The sequence below is a fragment of the Rhamphochromis longiceps genome, linkage group LG20 (assembly GCF_057381845.1).
Source record: "Rhamphochromis longiceps isolate RC_006_pf linkage group LG20, R_longiceps_female_GT1.1, whole genome shotgun sequence".
NCBI lineage: Eukaryota > Metazoa > Chordata > Actinopteri > Cichliformes > Cichlidae > Rhamphochromis > Rhamphochromis longiceps.
The window spans coordinates 4013517-4032716 of NC_140576.1; the positions used below are offsets into that span (position 1 = coordinate 4013517).

Here is a 19200-nt window from a genome sequence, read left to right on the forward strand (position 1 = left end):
GGATTGACTTTATTATTCGTCACATCATTTAAATACACTGTAAGTGCTAAACAGGTACACCAATGTGTTGGTGTGCAGTTCAGGAGATATGATGTCCAGACCTTCTACTTAATACCAGTATGCAAACTTTCCTCAAGGTTTCCAAAGATGTGAGCTTGAATTACTTGGAAAGGTTTATCTGATAACAATAAAACAAAGGTAGGACAAGCAAAGATGTAATCATGTGAAAGTGTGAGCCGTAAATTACAGAAACTTGTTTCCACCACTGTATTTATTTGCTTATTTTGCCATCCATAAGTCAAAATTTCTCATTATTATCTCAAAGTTTTGACTTAATAAACTGAAATTAGGGTTAGGTTTAAGATTTAGACAAACACTTTTTCTCAATTTTCATAAGTTCACTGAAAAACAATAGCTGTTTTTCTGTACTACGCTGCAGTAACATTTAACAAATTGGTAGCATAAAGTATTCACACCCAATAGAAGTAGCAATTATAGTACTCCAATCAAAACATACTCAATTACAGTTAGCAAAATGTAATCCTACATTAAACAAATGATGTAAGTGGCTAGTCTTTGAATTTATTCTGGTTTATTATTATTTGCTGTGCATTTATGTATAAGTGGTGTTTTATGCTGTAGCTAAGGCTGCAGCTCTTTATATACTGTAACGGTGAGCTGTATTTGATGAGCATTATAAATGTTTTCTATGTGGTAACTCGACCTAAAAAGTAAGTAGTTACTGCAGATGTCAAATAAATATAAGTACAAAGGACAATATTTTACACAGATGCAGTGGAGTATAAATATAAAGACCAAGTAGAGTAAGTAAAGGACAGCACAAGTACCTCACAGCTGCAGGGTAATACTCCCAGTTCATAACATCTCTGGTGATCTATACTACTTTTTCCCTTAATGTTTTCCTGTTATTAATTTTTTATTAGTTAAAGCTTTTGAAGTCCACGTGTCAGGTCATGATTTCACACTGGACACGGTACATTTCAATTTAAGACAGAAGAAACAAAGAACTACTAACGATTTAACATGAGGGAATTTCACCTTGACTCACGTATGCACTAATCAAATATATTATACAAGGTCAGTTTGCGTGTGAAAGTATTTGCACTAAGATTCTGTTTATGACCGTTATCACACCGTGATTAAAACCAGTTGACATTTCCATTCCATACTGAACATAATGTTTTATGCAACAATATTAACTGAGCCCTCTATAAAACACAACTTTATGTATATGTTTATTGACAGTAATACTCGAACACGTCTCATGATAAATTAATATAAAATGAGCATGAAAGAAACAGCAGATGTGCTAAAGGTTCACAAATAACTCTCGGGGTAACATTTGGCTTGTTAAATTAAAGCTGTCTCATGTTTATTGTAGATCTTGTTGGTTACACTTCCCTGTTTCTTTTTATGTGCTTGTTGTGTGCATCAGTAGAACCTATACATTTTAGTGCATAGAGTACACAAATGAAGAATAAAGTCACTGAAGAAGATTTTGATCCGCAGGCCGTTCAGATTTCCACTCTGTTTGCTGTTGTGCTTGCATCATTCTGGGTGTTCTCTCGTCCGTTAAAAGTCCATGTTTTTGAAGTCCTCAGTACACCTGTACTTGCTGTCAGCATACCTGGTGCACACCAAGTGGGGGAGACAGGGGCAGGTGTGATGTTGCCTTTTCCCTGGATAGGGTACCTGGAAGCGTGAAAAAGGGGAAAGGGAATGTAGCTTTGGGGTAATCTGACAGCTTAAATCCTTTATGAGCTGACAACTGGAACTGCAGGCCCTAAAGCTTCTCTTAATCGGTCTGAGTTTCAGAGATGGATGTGGTGTTAGTAGAAGTAATCGTCGCCTGTTCCAGATAATCAAAGAGATATATGGCTCAGATCTGCTGAGTAGAATCAATACCCCCTGCACTTATCAGCAGCTTTTCTAAGGCTTCAGCCAGCTTGACAGCAATCAGAATTTCTTAAAACAGGAAAGAAGGATAAACGTGTGTGTGTGCCTATGTGCGCGTATGTGTGTGTAACACTGGAAGATTATTATAACTGACATCACATTTATCCCCACCTTGTGGCTAAAGGGGTGGCACTCATCCCCTTCCACACCTCTTGGGACACACATCCTCAGACCCCTCAGCCATAGACTGACAGCACAGCAAAGGCCAAAACCACACTGCACATCTCTCTCACAAGCCTGCAAGAAAGATAGAAGGACAAGGTGGCAGAGGTCTAGACAAAAAGTAATAAAAGCAATTCTATTGTTGCCAGTAAATCAGTTTCATCTTCATATATGGTAATAGATATAGAGTTTATCTTTTCATATATATAACTTTTACTTATTGTAATAGAGATACCCTCCCATGTTTGGCGAGTGAAATCCATTTGATTTATTCCCTGTCCTCTCCCTAACCCATTTACAAATGAATAGCATTCAGGGGGCTGAGATAATTTCCTCTGATTTTTCCAGTTAACTTCAAGCGGGGGAGGATATGATCTGTCATTAGTCATTTGTAATGAAATTTAACAATATTATCCAGAGAAGTGATGTGTTCAGTTTTCATCCACACACAAAAATGTAAGTTAAAATAATTTAAAATAAAACTAAAAATTATATATATATATATATATATATATATATATATATATATATATATATATATATATATGTATATATATATATATATATAAAAGGATTTTGTGATGATGAAAATATAATGATAGAAACAGACATTTTAAATATTTTTCTTGATTTTTTAAAAAATTATTTGAATATACTAGTGCCCCATTCCACTTGGAATGGGGCACTGAACTGAAGCAACAGTTACAGTTATGATAGACACAATGTAAAATGCACTTTCAATATGACAACACACAGATTGATGAGTTGATTAAAATATTGCTTTAGTCTGATAAATCAAAAACCTTAACATTGAGTTGCTCCATTAGAAATTTCCATCTTACCCCTGTGATAACAGCTCCTCTGCACCAGCTCCCAACAGACAACAGGAGGAAGGACAGCAGCACCTCCCTGAAACCCATGACAGCAACAAGAGAACTAGACTCTCTCAGCACCCCCAGCACCACACAACAACTGTGAACTGTCTCTGTGGCACGTCAAGCTGGTTCCCCGACTCTTCAGCCACTCCTCAACGTTTACTCAACTCCTTAGAGAAGGCAGCCTCCCTTTCTCCTTCTCTTTATCCACCTGTGACCCCCCCACCCAACACTCTCCCCTCCCTCTCTTCTTTCCTCCCTCCTCATGCCAGAAAAATCCCCCTTACACCCCTTCTGCCTGTCCACTCAGAAGCTCTGTCATCTCACCTATCTAGATGATGGCTTACGAAGACTCACTTTAGGGTTCGACTACATCGTCTCTGGACCGGAGCTGTAAGAGTTTCCACCAAGCTAGCAAAAACAAAAGAACCAATTCAGGAGTTGACAAACTAAAATAAATCTGACATGTCTGTGGAAGAAAGGGCACAAGTCCTGAGCTATTTGTCAATCAGAAGTGATCAAGACAAAACAAATAAAAATCAAAGCCATCTAATGAGTTTACTGACATTACCACATTACTGACTTGTGGGTTGGTCTTCTGGTAAAACAGAAACAAGAACGCAATATTTCTTATTTATCACATTACTGTATGGCAGGGGTAGGCAACCTTTCTGATGACGAGTGCCATTTAAAATTTCCTCAGAAGTCAGTGTGCCATATGATTGCATTAGCAATAAATTTAATAACGCTCTATATGAACAGTTACGCACTATATAGAACCACTTTATAGAATTATATTTGTTCGCAGATGTTGGCAGCTATCAGTGAATAGTTATCAGCTATTTTGAAACAAAAAAAGACTTTTTATCCATGACAGCAAATGAACTGTACAACAGAAAATGCAAATGCTATTTATGGTCTCCTCACAACAATGATAAGAACAATAAACTGGGCCAATATGGCATGTCTGTTAATACAGGGAAAATGTGATCTCTGGTCTCCCACTCAGAGACACAGGTCTCCGAGTGTCCAGCATTCAGACGGCTGCCTGAGGACTCATGTGAGAGAAAATCCGCTCACACAGATATGTAGAGTCAAATACTGTCAATAAGGCCTCTGCAATGTTCTGAAGACAGTTAAACTTGTCAGGTAGTGATGTCCAGCAGGTGAAAATGCAGCTCCATGAACACGCACAGCTGTGGATTCCAGCTGCTTCGATGTTGCATTAACTGGCATTAACTCAGCCAGTTAATGTGAGACAAATCCAGCTGCTCATTAAAGATTTCTGGTTTGATCAGAAAAAAAAAATTGGTCCATACACCTGAAAGTCCCAAAAACGCCTTGTGTCTCAAGCCTACGGATGTATCCGTGTATTTCCGTGGTGCTGATGCTGTGCTGAGCGGACAGCTCCTGAAGCTTTTGAAATGTCGGAATATGGAAAGCTAACAACGACCCTCTCACCAGTAGGCTAAGTTGGGGTTGTTAGCTAAGATTAGGGTTGCCAACCGTCCCTTAAAAAACGGAATCGTCCCGTATTTAGAAACAAAAGTACACGTCCCGTATTGAGCTAATAAGGGACGCACTTTGTCCCGTAATACAGTGAGAATCAAAAGTAGTCTATAAATGTTAATGGAATTAACGCTTTGTTTGAAAACATAATTCCCAGCCCCTCTCCTGCTTTGTGACCAATGAGCTGACAGCACACTTATGACAATTCGAGTATGACAATTCAGATTATCTCATTGGTCGAGGAAAGGTCGCTTGCGGAGAAAATACCGGAAGACAACAGATGACCACAACAACAAGCATGGCCAACAGGGAAACAAACGCCGACACTGCGGTGCACGTCTCGGATGACAGTACACCTAAAGCTGGGCAGACACTGCGATTTTTTTCAGTCACGTTATTCAGCTCCTGCTCAAACTGCACGATTGACTCGCAGGGATTAGAAGTTTGCAGGTCACGATGCAGGGTCTCACACTATACGGCCCGATGCTCTGATGCGACCTGAGTGCTCACACTGTGCCAACATAACATGAAGGTTATAACAGAAAATCTGTCGCTCGCTCTCTCTGTCTTTCACTCACACAGACACACCACCATCAACTTTGCTAAATTGCTAATGAAAAACATGATCAGGCAGCTGTGATTGAGCAGCAGTGTAAATCCAACTATTTTCACGGTTGTTGTGGTCGTGATAATTTTGTGATGCCACATCGAAAAGGCTCGGATGAGCTTTCCAAAGTTCTACAAGTTGTGCCTCCATCACTTGTGTCCAGATCACACGCTGCACAGCCGTGCTGCGCCGTCTTTTTCACCGATGTTTACGTGTTTGCGCATGAGCAGTGTGAGCGGCTGTGGTGACACCCTCACGAGCGATTGATGATCGGGAGCTGGTCGTGAGGTGTTAATCGCTTCTCGTTACCCCACGTATACTACACGATGCACGATGAAGGCCAAAATCGGGCCGATCACCAAATCGGTCGCACGACTCAAAAATCGGCTCAAAATGGGCCAAAAATCGCACAGTGTAAGCCCAGCGTTAGAGCAGCAATGTTTGTTCCCCTCAGAGAAAGAAAAGAAAAAAGGCTGCAAAAGTACAGGGAGGACTGGGAAAAGGAAAACACCTGGCTGGGAAAGTGCACGATAACACCTATAAAGCGCACTGCATTGTGTGCCGGCGCACTTTTTCCATAGGCATGCTTCTAGTGGTGGGCACAAGAAGAACATGAGGGGCGTGAAAGCTCGGGGAACCCTTAACCAATTTTTTGTCCACCAGGCCACGGCAGAAACAGATATGGTATGGAAACACTGGTTTGTTGTTTAAACCCTCTGGTTAAGGTTAATATGGGCATGTGCGGTGAATATCAGCGCTATGTGGCCAGAAGTGTGATAATATCATTTATTTTATGTAATAAACAACTGCAAGGATGGATGATTACAACAAATAGATGAATAATACATAAAAGTAATACATAGATGAATAATGATGATGAGTTAAGGTGCGTAATCATGGGAACAAGCGGGTTTACAAACAGGAGCAGCTGATTAGCATTAGAAAAGCTGAAATAATACCTCAACTGAAGCCAATTGTACTAAATGCACTATATGTGCACTGTTACAAGAATATTTTTCGTTCTATTGCTTTCTATTAATTTATATAATTTTAAGTTAAGCAGGACAGAGTTCTTTTAAAGAAAGATTTACTTATATTCTCAAAAGTTAAGCATGACAGGCTTCTGTTTAAGAAAGAGACCTGTTTTACTGTGTTAATGTTGTCATTTTGAGCTAAAAATAAATGGCTAAATGATCATTTGTTTCCCATATGGTCATATCACAAAGAATATGCATCTGCTTAAATCAAATTCAAGTCAAATGGTTAAAAAATAATTTCACACACACAAAAAAAGAGCTACCACACTGGGAAGGGTGAAGACAACTGGGTTGCCCGGCCCTGGCCACGAGGTGTCCCTTATTTATTTTTCAGGGAGTTGGCAACCCTAGCTAAGATACCGTCATGAAGAAGCAGCACAACTAATGTGTCTATGAGAGCTAATTTGCGTTGTGCACCGCTGACGCGGCCATTTATTTTTTAATGCACCTTCTCATATTAATTCACTGCGTGTCGTGCCCAGGGCTGGACTGGGACAAAAATCGTCCCGGGCATTTTGACTAGAGACCGGCCCACCAGGTATTAAAGCCATTAAGCCTTTAAATGAAAACAAACGCTGTTGTGACAGTGATGTACAGTCTTGTTGGTATATATATGATTTCTATATATTTTACGTCAGATAAAAACTTTGGTTGTAAGATTCAGATAATTATTTAATAACAGACATTTTAAATGAGAATAAGAAAGTATTTCTTTGTGCCCCCCTCTCCCTGTTAATGCCCTACCTGCCCCCCTGGCAAAACTTTGCTAAACCCGCCCCTGCACAGTTACCAGCTGTCAGCTAAGTAAAAAAAGGATCCTGGTGTTATTTGTCTCTCAGAAACAGTTCATAACTTCCCTTCAACTCAGTCATGTCACCTAAAAGTTAAACCTGTTTCTCCATCACAGCCCTGATGATTCAGTAAGGACATCTCCTGGTTTCCTCTTCATGTTTCCCTCTCCCCAGATAACCAAACTGACATCATGACCAGCAGCTTTACAGCTGTGGCTCCAGCAAACATCAGCTGATACTAGAAAGTAATATTAAATACATTCTAACAACAGCTGATCAAGCTTAAACGCGCTGCTGTTGTTTAGCGCGACATCCGGCGGTTTCCTCTTTCTGGCACAAAGTGGGCGATAAACAAACAAGAGAGAAAAGCCGATCAGCTGATCATTGATCAGTTTCATAATTGAAGTAGCAACAGGAGAGGGAGGGGCAGAGAATGAGAGGAGAAGAGGCAGCTGCAGCGTAAAGACACAGAATAACTCCAGCTTTGTGTCTTTTTCATTGTAGCTGAAGTCCGGGACAAACTGCATCCCTTCTCAGCTCAATACGAAACACGTAATAATTTCTCTGAATACGGACGATTCGTCTTTTTACTGGACAGTTGGCAACTCTACTAACTAACCTTATGAATAAAATAAAGTTCAACATCAGTAACATCATAGCACCCACCCAGCTGTATAGAAACGCCGTCATGCTAGCTAGTACGCAGTACGAGTTACTGTAACTGATTGTAAAAAGTCAGCACAATGAGAATACTCGTGCCATCAGTTAACCCTTTCGCGTGCCAACTGTGGCACGCGTGCCTAGGGTTGTCGACCCCTGCTGTATGGTGTGTGTCATGATGCTATGTGTTTTAAAGAGGTTTAAATGAATGATTAAAACCTCGCACCACTCCTCACTGAGACGTCGAAGCTACAGTGCCACTAAAGTGATACGAGAATAGGAATAATGAGTCTTAATGTCTCTGAATTATGGTAGTGAGGATCGCAGTGATACATCGACTCTGAGTCAGGTCTCTATTTCAGATCCAGCTCATTTGCAGATTTACTGCAGCTCTAATGTATAGGTCACGAATAACTGGATTTATACCAACCTCTGGTTGTACAAGATTAAAGATTTCCTGTGTGTGTGTGTGTGTGTGTGTGTGTGTGCGTGTGTGTGTGTGTGTGTGTGTGTGTGTGTGTGTGTGTGTGTGTGTGTGTGTGTGTGTGTGTGTGTGTGTGCAGGCCTGTTCTACTATCTTTGGAGGACAAATTTTAATTTGAAATTAGGGAAAAGACTTAGATTTAGGGTTTCATTGAGAATTCAGTAAGGTTAGAGTGACTGGCTTTGCTGTGACGGCTAAGGTTACAGCAATGGGCTTATGGATTTAGTATTTTATTGGCTGTCCTCATGAAGATAGCAGGAGTTACTGTGTGTATGTGATGTGTACGTGATACATGAGCATGCATGTATGGCATAAAAAGCAGGCTGAAAATTGTTCCTTATGCACAGACTTATACTTTTACATGCGTCTGTGAGTACGTGACTGCTTGGACAGTGATGAGCAGCTGGTTGTCAGAGAAAACGGGCAGACTGTGATTTAAGTTGCGAAAAGAGAAATATGAGCGAGAGAAGATGAGAGCCAAAGACAGAAAAAAATTAGAGGGAAGGAGGGAGGGGGAGAGCACCCCTTGGGTTACTCAGCAGGACATTACCCTGCTGCTGCACAGGTGATGGATTCCTCCAATGCAGTGGCCATATAATTACATTCACCCATTTTTGCCCTGTCAGCAGGAGCACTGAAGCCAAGCCATCCTGGGACAGGCAGCAGAAATCATGTGGAGGTGTGCCCAGAGGCCTCACACTAACTTCTAAAGAAATTGCATTAACAAAATCTGCCATCAAGAGGGTACAAGAAACAAGATTTCTGTTTTAAACCCAAAGTATTATTGCTATATTTTACATGCAATAAAAGCCATTGTTACCGTCCTTGTATTTATTATGCTGAGTCATTCTGTTATGTTACATGGATGGTGAAGATTGTGTTTGAAGGGGTGATTTTGCTTCTCAGTACCGAGGAGCACCTTCGACATTGGAGTTGTTTTAGGCAACCTCAGCTTATTTGTGGGTGTCGAGTGACTGCTCCATAGGAATACATTGGGAAGTGAATAATCAATAAATATATTCAGAAGAAAAACTAAACTAATCTGATTTTATATTTATACACCTCTGAGTACCAAAATCAATTTCTAGTGGAGGTGGGTATGAAGAGAGTAACAGATCAATGATGAAATATAGAGGAGCAAGGTTTCATTACATAACCTATCTAGTGTAGACAGTTACTTCAGTGAATGAGGACCTCGGGACACGGAAAACTGTACTGAATATTATACTCATGAATCAAACACTTTTCGCAGAGTGGGGAATATGAAATCTCATCATGATGTAAATGTTACGGTCCTGTGTTTTGTCCACTGTTTGTTTTTTGTTCAGTGTTTGGGTTTTGAATTTTTCCTTTTTATATTTGAGTCTATTTGGGTTTTTGTTTGTTTGTTTATTCATGTTATGCAAAGTTGTTGTTTTGTTTTTTTTAATTTTTTTTAGTTCTGGCTACTGTTTAGTTTTCATGGTGTTTTGGATGCCTTTTCAGATGGGTAACAAACCTACTGCTTGTTTTGGATCCATGATCTTTATTTAGCTTCAGTTCCTAGTTTGAGTTATTTCTCATGCGTTAACTTCCTTCTGTGCTTGCCTCTGTTATTCCCTTCATCTTATCTTTCTGTGTCCTCCAGTGTTCCCTTCTCCAGTGTTCCCTTCATTTTTAATATGAGCTTTCCTGTCTCTGTGTTTATTTGTAGCTTTTGGATTGTTTCCTGCTTTAGTGTGATTTATTTCTCTCTGATTTCCTGTTTTTGAATCGTATTTTCTGTCTGTTGAATTGTCTTGATTACTTTCATCTTTGTCATGTTGGTGTTTTGTTCCCTGTGCATGTGCTTTTGTTGTCTTCAGGTCTCCTTGTATTCTTTGTACTTTGTGCTTTTGGACTTATTATCAGCTTTCTATTGACTCCTCTGTGTTGTGTCCTGCATTCTGGCTTCATTGCACACAAAACTGTGACATACACTCACTGGCCACTTCATTAAATATGCAAGTTTGATGACTCTTTATTTAGGCATTGAGATAGTCGAGATGACATTTTGAAATTCAAACTGAGTATCAGAATGGAGAACAAAGGTGAGCTGTTCTGAGTTTTTCAGAAACTGCTGATCTACGGGGATTTTCCTGCACAATTAATTCTCTAGGGTGTAAATATGGAAGTTACAAAAGTGTATTAGCAAATATCGATCTATCTAGTCACAAACTCTGTGCTTTATATGAACGTAAGAACGGCCAATATATTATGAATTAGATAATATGGAAGTTAACCCCATAGAAAACAGAAAAGGCGAATGCAAGCAGGCAATAGATTTTAAACTGGGGAGTGTGAATCATCATTTTAAATGTCAGAAATACATTTGTATTTGTAATTGATTTTTTAAATCCATTTAGTGATGTCTCTTTTAAAAATTGCATTTTTTCAAAAGGGTTTTGAAAAAAATAGTTTTTAAATTTGGCATTAAAAAACGTTTTTTTATTAAGTTTTTATTTGTTAGTTTAATGCCATTTTATTTTAAATATTTATTAAATTAATGGATTTATAGTTCATTTAGAAATATTTATTTATGATCAGTCCTTTTATTTTCGATTGAATTATCAAATAATTATTGACTTTATTAATGCCTGAATGTCCAATAAATGAATGAATGAGGGAATGTATTTTGATGCATCATTCATCATTAAATCGAAAACGAAACGCTTTATTTCAATGCGCATGACTCACTTGGTCCTACAATACTATTGTATATTTCCGCGCTTGGCATATTTTGGTCCTCATATGGACCCTTAGTTCATGTGACAGTCAGCTGACTCTACCCGGAAACGTTGAGGTAGCAGACAACAACAAAAATACAGCTTCATTGAGCAAACTTCGATTTAAGTTATTCCCGATTGATAAGAATGGAGTCGACCCTCGAACAGCATCTCGATGATACGTAAGTTAAAACCACTCTAGCACTGAGTATATGTTTTACGGTTTTGTGACCTTTAAAGCGACTTTCGCTCCTTCTGTGTGTTTGTTTGTGGCAGCATGAAGAATCCAGCAGTGGTTGGTGTGCTCTGCACGGATCAACAAGGACACAACCTGGGCTGTAAGTGAGGAAACCCCAAACTAGTTCACGTTAACTGGCCTTTTACTTGTCAAAGTGCACTGGTGTCACTGCTCAGATGCTCAAAGTTATGGGTTATTTAGCCATAAGTCATTACGCTTTGGATGGGAGAGAGAGTACCGAGTGGTGTTGTTTTCACGAAAACATTAAGTTCTTATTGATCAATACTGGTCTACAAATAAGCATTTAAAGTAATACATAAGACAATATAAAACAGATTCAAGAGCAAAAGAATAATTCAAATAAACAAAGTAAAAACACAAGTATTAATTAAAAAAAATCCACGTTAAGCTCCTTCATAATAAAAAGGTTGTGGGCATTTCTTTGGAAATGTGGGGATTTTTTTTTTTACCTGCAATCTGTTAATTGTTGAAGCTCAACGGCCATACTAAAATTTCTACCTAAAGCATTGATCATAATGGGTTAGTGACGTTTGTCACTGCATGAAACAGAAAGACGCACTTACATCATTATGAAGGGAAAAAATATTCAAAAAGAATAGAAGCTTCTCAACTTAAAATTGTAGTAAAACTATATTGTATACTGATCTGAGTATTAGCATTGTACATACTGTATTTGTAGTCAAATGTAATCATTAGTTTTAGAATAATAAGTTCTAAGTTGTTTTTAAACCATCCACTACTAATACATTATTCTAATACAATAATAAAATACAATAATTAAAAAACTTTAACTATGTTGATGGAGAATTCATTTTCATTCTGCATATAAGTCAAGTGAGAATGAAAGACAATTAATTATGAAAGCTGAAATTTTGGGAATTTGGTGGTCTGCAGGATTCAGGTGTGTGTTAACACACAATGCCACAATCTTCCCATGAGTGGATGTCTCATGGTAAATGTGTTAAATGTTAAACATCATGAACAAGATGGCTGCAGTGTGCTCCACCGAGTCCCGTGAAAACATTCTTTTTTTACATGACTGAGAGTCAGCAGCCTGCTCCTATGCTTGCTCTATCAAGGATTAATAAATGTTTTAGTGATCCCTTGATTAACTTTGATGTAGTTCCTGTAAAAATCATCCAAACATGGGTATAAATGTTACAGATGGTATTTTTCAAATGTACAGTGGTCCCTCGTTTATCATGGGGGTTACGTTCTAAAAATAACACGCGATAGGTTAAATCCGCGAAGTAGCCAACTTCATCTATAATAATTATAAAAAATAATCTCCAGTATTATAGAATGAAACCAAAGGCACCCGCAGTCGCCCTTGACGGTGCAAAACGTTTCGTTGACATTGTTGTGTTTGTTGGGGAGAAAACATACAAACATACAGTACAGCACTTCAGAGTCACACTGCTAGCGATTGAAGATTTATGTAAATTTGACAAGCTGAACGATTGATTGACAATGGTCTACAGCCAATCAGGACGCAGAACACAACGCGCTGTAAAAATAAATAAATAAAATAAAAACCATGCAAAATTGCACAAAAAAAATCTGCGAAACAGCAAAGCTGCAAAAGGTGAACCGCGTTATAGCGAGGGACCACTGTAAATGTAAACGTTTTACTAGATTTTCTCTGATACAAAAAATTGCTGCTCTTTAATAACAAATTGTGTGTCGTGTATCTTTCATTCAAAAACATAATTAGCATATTGATAGTGGTATAACTCAGCTGGAAGGGTTATCACTTACACCAGATTATGTGCTGCTTTATCAGCATTTGCGGATTTTATTACATTTGACCAACAGACTTTCATATCATTGAAATACAAGTAGACTCTCTACTCACAGGCTCACTTTTCACTGCGATGGAATGTCCACTGTGTGATAGTTGTGTGTATTTGAAGTATATGCTTCAAAAGAAGTTCATTAAAATATTATGAATAAAATCTTACTGGCCAAACAATTTTGCTGTCTGACTCTCTGACAGCTTTCTGTATTGATTTGACTTCTTCCTACATTTTAGTTCAGTAGATTCACAGCACTCTCATGTCTGCGTAGTAAAGTAGCAGCCACTCAACTTACATACAGACTGTCTGTCCTAACGTAACAAAATCTACAGACAAATCCAACTAATTATCCACATAATGCTGTAAAATGTTCATTTTTGTTCATCTTACAAAAACTGAAGTGCAGAAACAGCAAATTGTGTTTTCCAGGGTTTTCTTGACCAGGTGCAGAAACTTTCTGGATTGTTGCTAAGAGTAGGCCTGGAAACGCAGTGAAGTTAGTGTGCTTGTCCAAAACCGTGGATTTGTTCCTTCAGGTGTAGCCTGGTTTTCCTTATCAACAAAGAAATGTGTTAAAATCAAAAAATGTTGGTTTGGCTCCTCAGCTAGAAGCTAGACAACATGAGTTTGTTAGATGCACGATGACCTTAAAGAGAAATTAATCAACACTGGTTTGAGTGTTTTTTTTTTCTTCTAAAAAAAAGTCTTTTATTTCCAGGCCGCGGGTCCCTGTCTGATGAACATGGCGGTGTTGTGTCCGTTTTGGCCAAACAAGCTGCAGCTCTCACAAAAGACCCAACAGACACTCCAACCGTATGCCTGGAGTCCGAGTCGGGGTGAGCACTGACACGACTTTTGTCTTTTTGGTTTTTGTTTGACTGACTTTCATCTCTCCTTTTTTTCTCCATCTCAGTGAATTCAAGCATTGCACTGATTAATATGCAGGGAGATGAGTACTGTTACGAAATCAGTTTCACCCCAGTTCTTTTTATTCCTCGGGCATCCAGAGACGGCACCGGAACTCAGTAGTCATTTTCACAAAACCTTTATTCATCTTCATTCATCTTCAGTTAAGCATGCATCTTCTAGAAGGGAGGACGTGCAAGGCCGGTGTCCCTCTGCAGATCTTCACTCCTTTGTCTGTGAAACACAGTTTTGTAGAAGCGACTCCATCATAAAACCACCATGGTGTGCTGCAAACTCTGTGTCTGTGTGTGTATGCACGAGCATGTGAGTGCCTGTGTGCCCGCGTACCTGTGTGTCTATGTGAGTGCACGTGAGTGACTGTGCATGTAGGTGTGGGTGCGTCATAACAGTCAAAGCACTGTGTGTGTGTGTGTGTGTATTTGTGTACGTGACTTCCTGCCGGTCATAAAAGTAATCTCCTCACCTAAGCTACACCAAATTCCTCTACACAACAGAGAACACAGAGTTAACATATTACAAACACTGAGACCGCCACCCAGGTCTCACCTGGGGAATTTCCACTCAACATTAACTTCTCTTTGTCTTACTTTCACAGCTCAAGTGGGGGAAAGTCTCCTAGAAATCTACTCCTAAGTTTATGACACACTCAGGCCTTTATTACATCGAGGGCAGTGTTAGTGTCTCTACAATAATTCTACATTTCTGAACTCTAAAGTAGGCTAAACATATCTTCAGTACCTCCAAAAAACATCTGAAAACAGGCCAAAATCAAATGATTAATTTCTCTAACTGATCACAGGCTTGACAAAAAGACTATTTTTGCAGCTCTGCTGCCCCCTTCTGGTGTACCATTAACATCAGCTCTCAAAATACTTGTGACCATAAAGGAGAAGTTATTAAAAATAAAATTAAGACTTTAAAGTGATAGGATAGAGACAATGGATGAGCCTGTTTTTTGTTGTTATTGTTTTTTAACTGTTTCCTTTTTAAAGGTGGTTATTTATTTTGTTCTGATTATTTCTAGAGTTTGATCATTTGTAACCACTTGATAAGAACAAATTTGTGGTTTTGTGATGAAATCTAGGAAGTGGTGCTTTCTTTCTGTGCTAGTTTACCTCGTTTACTGAAATTTGTGGTAATGATGATGACAAAAAAATTTTTTTGAGTAATAATCATTGATTGATTGCTCATACTGATCATCAGATTAGCAGTGTACGACTGACAGGTTGAAAAAGATTTATCAGTCAAAGGTGAAAACATGTCATAGAGAAAAACAGAGCATTTCCTGAACTTTGTCACCTTTGACTAATCCCTGTTTGTCAGTACAGTTTTTGTTTATCAGCTCAGAGTTTCTACATTTTTTTTTTATCTTTATTTGTTCTTTAGGAACATTCTGGTGAGGAGTCACGGGACCATCACAGTAGCAGTTCATAAGATTGCATCTTGAAGACAACTGACTCGCTGAGGATTTTTTTTCTCTCTTTTTGTAAAGAAGTGTATGCACATTAAGTTTATTCACGCAATCCAAAAACTGATTTGCTGCTTCTGTATATTCAGACTCCATATTTCAATAAGAAGATGCTTGTTCTTTAAATTGAATGGTAAATGCTGATCTGAAAGTAATACTGTTACTTTGATATCGTTTCCAAAACCAGCTCCGTGCTTTGTTATATCAACGCTCTCTGTTCCTGTGTCTTTTTGATTTCAAGGCTGTCGTACACAGAGTAACAACCCCTAATAAACTTTAACTTGACTTTGAGATTGCCTAATGTGTGTTAAGTATTCATTGTTTTCTCCTTTGCTCAGTCTTACATGGTTGAGCCATTTTCTTGGAAGCTGGATGATATTTGCTGCAGAGGTGAGAACAAACTGGTTTCAGTGTTTGCAATCATTAAACGGAGCTGCTATAAAGCCCCAGTCGTTTTGAGAGTAGGTGCAGGTGGGAACAGGTATCATCTGGGTGCTCTCCTCTCTGTAAGAACTTGCACTGATTTTGTAATATTGCTTGCAGATGGCCTATTTTTAGATATAGTTCCCGCCTATCCTGCTTTCTATAGCACATGGTCTCCTATTCACATACTAGACCGTGTAATGTGAGTAAAGTCTGCCTCGCTCTAAGGTTCTGACCGCAGAGGGAATTTTTTTTTCCTTCCTAGTCTCCGAGCTTTCAGATTGGGGCTCATTGGTGCTACAGTCACGTGGTTCTCCTCCGCGAAGGCTTTGCCCTCTGCAGCTCCTCGGCACAGAGAGCGATGCTGAGGCTGAGATGTGAGATGCAACTTAGAGGGTCCCGCGCATAGAGGCAAAGTTATGGCACGATCATCCCCGGAGAAAAACGTCCCGCAGCAGTCTCTCTGTGCCGAGAAGTCCCTCAATGGTGACGCGCACGTCTTTCATGGGCGCAGAAGCTCTGAGCGAGAAAACCCCAAATTACGCGTCAAAACAAACTAGTTCAAAGCGGGACAGAAGCAAGTCGACGGCAGGGGGAAATCAAAGGTACGAGCAGCTTTTTCTTTAACTGCAAACACGTTTCAACTTACTTATTCCTCAGATGAGTAAACGAAATGTTCGGATTACATTTTAACCGGATTTTTCTTTTATTGGTAAAGATCTATGTTCTCCCACACACAAAGCTCAGACACGGACAGAAATATAACTGTCCAAAAACAGACCGGTATCCTCGTTGACCCATGAAAGTTATTTCGGGGTTAAGAGAGTTTCACCTAGATTGCGTCAGTCCAGGTTCGGGCCTCTTTTTTTGGTCTGGTGGATAAGAGATATAATCTCGTGTCAGTGCCATCCCATGTCTGCCTGAATTTTCACATCTGTTTGAGCGACCCTTCTCTTCACTTCGCAGCGGTGCTGAGTTGAAGTGAGCGGCGCAATGCAACCGGCCTGCGAAGTGAAGATAAGGACTGGCTTGCAGCTACACAAGGTAAGACCACCCTGTTTTTTCCTCACTATAATACGACTGCAAGTCAAAGGCTTGCTCCATAATCTCACTATTCCTGATGTAGAAGCAAGACTGCTGGATGATATGGGTTATTTTGATTGATGGGACCAAAAGTCATAAAGACAGTGTCACCAAGCAATAATAAACGAAGTATAATTAAATTAACTTTTTTGTGAGTTTTAGCAAAGTCGTAGTTTATGTAATCTCCTAGGAGATGTAAACTCCCATTTAATCTCCCAGGAGAAAAAAAAGTTCAGCTATCGATGCATAATCCACACAAAAGTATGTCACTGGCAGTGAACAGGCCTAATTACTAATACTTGTGCTTTGTTAACACTTTATGTTGACTGGAGTACTCCAAATAAAACATGTTATGATGAAGTGGTTGACTTGTTCCTCTGCTGATCACCTGGAGACTATGAATAGGACTTTGCATCTCCGGTCCAGGGGCGATTCCGGTGTGGTTCCAAAGCCCTGTGTGCATATGAAAAGTAGCACAGGTGACCACAACTATGTCCATCACTATTTTTTATTTTCACAGGTTTTTCATACAAGGGCATGCCTTTTACTTTTAAGTGGAATTATAAACAAGCAAGTCTCAGGTCCCAAGCTGCACACGAGGTGATAAATCTATAAGAAGAAACTTAATGCGAGATAATTAATAGGGAACAAGGTTAAAGGTTGATCTAGCATGTTTAAGGGTTTTAAATAATCTGAGTTGTCTTTCTCACTAATGCAGCTATAGAACACTTTTGGACCGGATGACTGTTTTTCACTAACCTAGTACTTTTAGGTCTTCTATAACTAAATATTGTTATTTACTAAGTCTGCATTCACAGAACAGTGTTCTCTTAGTTACTGATGGTGACTGTAGCTAGGATCATTGGAGTGAAAGATCAGATGCCGAGGCTCACTAATCGCAGGTTTGACATTATGCTGTGCGCAAAGATCACTAATTTAATCATTCATTCATTTAATCTTGAGTCTATAACATCATTAATCTAGTAAATACCTCATCCATACCTGAAAAAAACTGAAATAATTCTTGACTTTTTATGTGACCTCCGCCTGGAAAATGCATCTTTTCCAGCCTGAGGAAACACAAATAATGAACAATCAAATCTATGCAGTGCGTGTTGGATAAGCCTGTTAATGACAGAAGGGAAACTGTGAAACTTAAAGTGCAGGACACAGAAAGTCAAATCAGGTATGTTACTTATCAACTAAAAGCAAAACGTCTGCTCTTGCCACACCTCTGTGTGCCACACCTCTGTGTGCCACACCTCTGTGTGCCACACCTCTGTGTGCCACACCTCTGTGTGCCACACAGAATCTTGGTCGGATAGGACGCCCATCATAACAGACACATTCACAGGATGTTCTTACTGAGGTTAGCGCTGTGTTCTTGTTACCTATTTTCCATCAAATAGGTTGCAAGCGAAGAAGGCAAACATCTGTGTAAAAGCAATGTATTGATGAGTGCATCTTTCACATTGAATTGGTCAAATGCACTCTATCTTTGCTACAAACAGCATTTCCAGTGAGGGTGCAGTGGACTTTTGACTTTTGGCTTTACAGTGTTGGCCTGTAAAGCTAAAAAGTCCACTGCACCCCACTGCACAAAGCGTCCCTTTCCATTATGAAAATGCTTTCAATCCCCAACGAGAGCATGCTGTTCCCTGCCGAGTTAGAGGGACACGTCTTCCGTCAAATTGAACCCACCTATGCCCTATTCACTCCACCTCTAAAGAACTGCCCCAAAATTCATTGGGTTCTCATTTGCTCATGTCCCCTCTCCCCTTTATCCCCCCCCCTCCCCCCCCCCCCCCCCCCCCCCCCACCCCTCCAGTTTCATGAAATTGGATGCAGGGGTGGTTGCATAATGCTGCAAGCAAAGAAATGGCAGCCCAGCTTTTCTCATTGGCTGAAACAACTTTAAATTACCCATTTTTTTGTATGTATGGTTAGTCTACAATGTTACTAAAGCATGTAATGCTGTATTAGTGACACTACAAAGACTGTCATCTATTTTTCTATTGTTGTGATAGTGCAAACAGACCTGCTAGTCTGGATACTGTTTTAGTGACTTCACCTTAAACAAATATGGATATGAACCTGCTGCAAGCCACTTGTGACTGCTTGGAATAGGTTGTGATTCTGCCATGGACATGCCAGTTTATAATTACTTTGATAACTGTGTTGTCTTACTGTGAGCATTTTACACTTATAGACCTGGTTTAAAGACTTAATGTATATAATTAGATGCGTTTTTCTTATTATGAACAGGCCCCGAATTAATGTAAGCTTAACGTTAGTCTGATGTATACAGTTATACAGTATCCAACCAGCTACATTTGTTGTGCCTGCCAGCAACTTATTCTTGTCCTGTTTTTTTTCCTTTTACATATAGCTTTTTGTG

General features: G+C 39.4%; 3 protein-coding genes across 4 annotated transcripts in view; 2 read left to right on the forward strand and 1 right to left on the reverse strand.

Annotated features, from left to right (window-relative positions):
• Positions 1-1241: 1241 nt before the first annotated feature.
• Positions 1242-5275, reverse strand: prok1 (prokineticin 1). 2 transcript variants are annotated; one of them, XM_085394178.1, is made up of 4 exons: positions 4095-5275; positions 2982-3425; positions 2089-2214; positions 1242-1713 (listed from the first exon to the last, which is right to left on the reverse strand). In XM_085394178.1, the coding sequence occupies exons 2-4, from the start codon at positions 3057-3059 to the stop codon at positions 1594-1596; spliced, it is 324 nt and encodes a 107-aa protein (XP_085250304.1). In that variant the 5' UTR covers positions 3060-3425; positions 4095-5275; the 3' UTR covers positions 1242-1593. The 2 variants fall into 2 exon arrangements, with proteins under 2 accessions (XP_085250304.1, XP_085250303.1); XM_085394177.1 differs by having other exon boundaries at positions 2982-5275.
• Positions 5276-10870: 5595 nt separating this feature from the next.
• lamtor5 (late endosomal/lysosomal adaptor, MAPK and MTOR activator 5) lies at positions 10871-15587 on the forward strand. The gene is made up of 4 exons (XM_085394179.1): positions 10871-11028; positions 11123-11184; positions 13620-13737; positions 15215-15587. Exons 1-4 carry the CDS (start codon positions 10994-10996, stop codon positions 15273-15275), a joined length of 276 nt encoding a protein of 91 aa, XP_085250305.1. The 5' UTR covers positions 10871-10993; the 3' UTR covers positions 15276-15587.
• A 186-nt stretch (positions 15588-15773) lies between these two features.
• slc16a4 (solute carrier family 16 member 4) overlaps positions 15774-19200 on the forward strand; it is a 31945-nt gene continuing 28518 nt past the window's right edge. Inside the window, exons 1-2 of the mRNA XM_085393460.1 lie at positions 15774-16324; positions 16686-16763. The gene's annotated coding sequence lies outside the window, so the exon portion shown is untranslated. The remainder of the gene's footprint in view (positions 16325-16685; positions 16764-19200) is intronic.

Bases quoted from the DNA above. Each gene is read 5' to 3' on its own strand.
- prok1 (XM_085394178.1), bottom strand. From the start codon at position 3,059: ATGGGTTTCAGGGAGGTGCTGCTGTCCTTCCTCCTGTTGTCTGTTGGG. The intron at 2,215-2,981 runs GTAAGATGGAAA...TCTTTCTTGCAG, and splicing joins GAGGAGCTGTTATCACAGGG to GCTTGTGAGAGAGATGTGCA. The intron at 1,714-2,088 runs GTGGGGATAAAT...TCACGCTTCCAG, and splicing joins GCCACCCCTTTAGCCACAAG to GTACCCTATCCAGGGAAAAG.
- lamtor5 (XM_085394179.1), top strand. From the start codon at position 10,994: ATGGAGTCGACCCTCGAACAGCATCTCGATGATAC. The intron at 11,029-11,122 runs GTAAGTTAAAAC...TGTTTGTGGCAG, and splicing joins GAACAGCATCTCGATGATAC to CATGAAGAATCCAGCAGTGG. The intron at 11,185-13,619 runs GTAAGTGAGGAA...TTTTATTTCCAG, and splicing joins ACAAGGACACAACCTGGGCT to GCCGCGGGTCCCTGTCTGAT.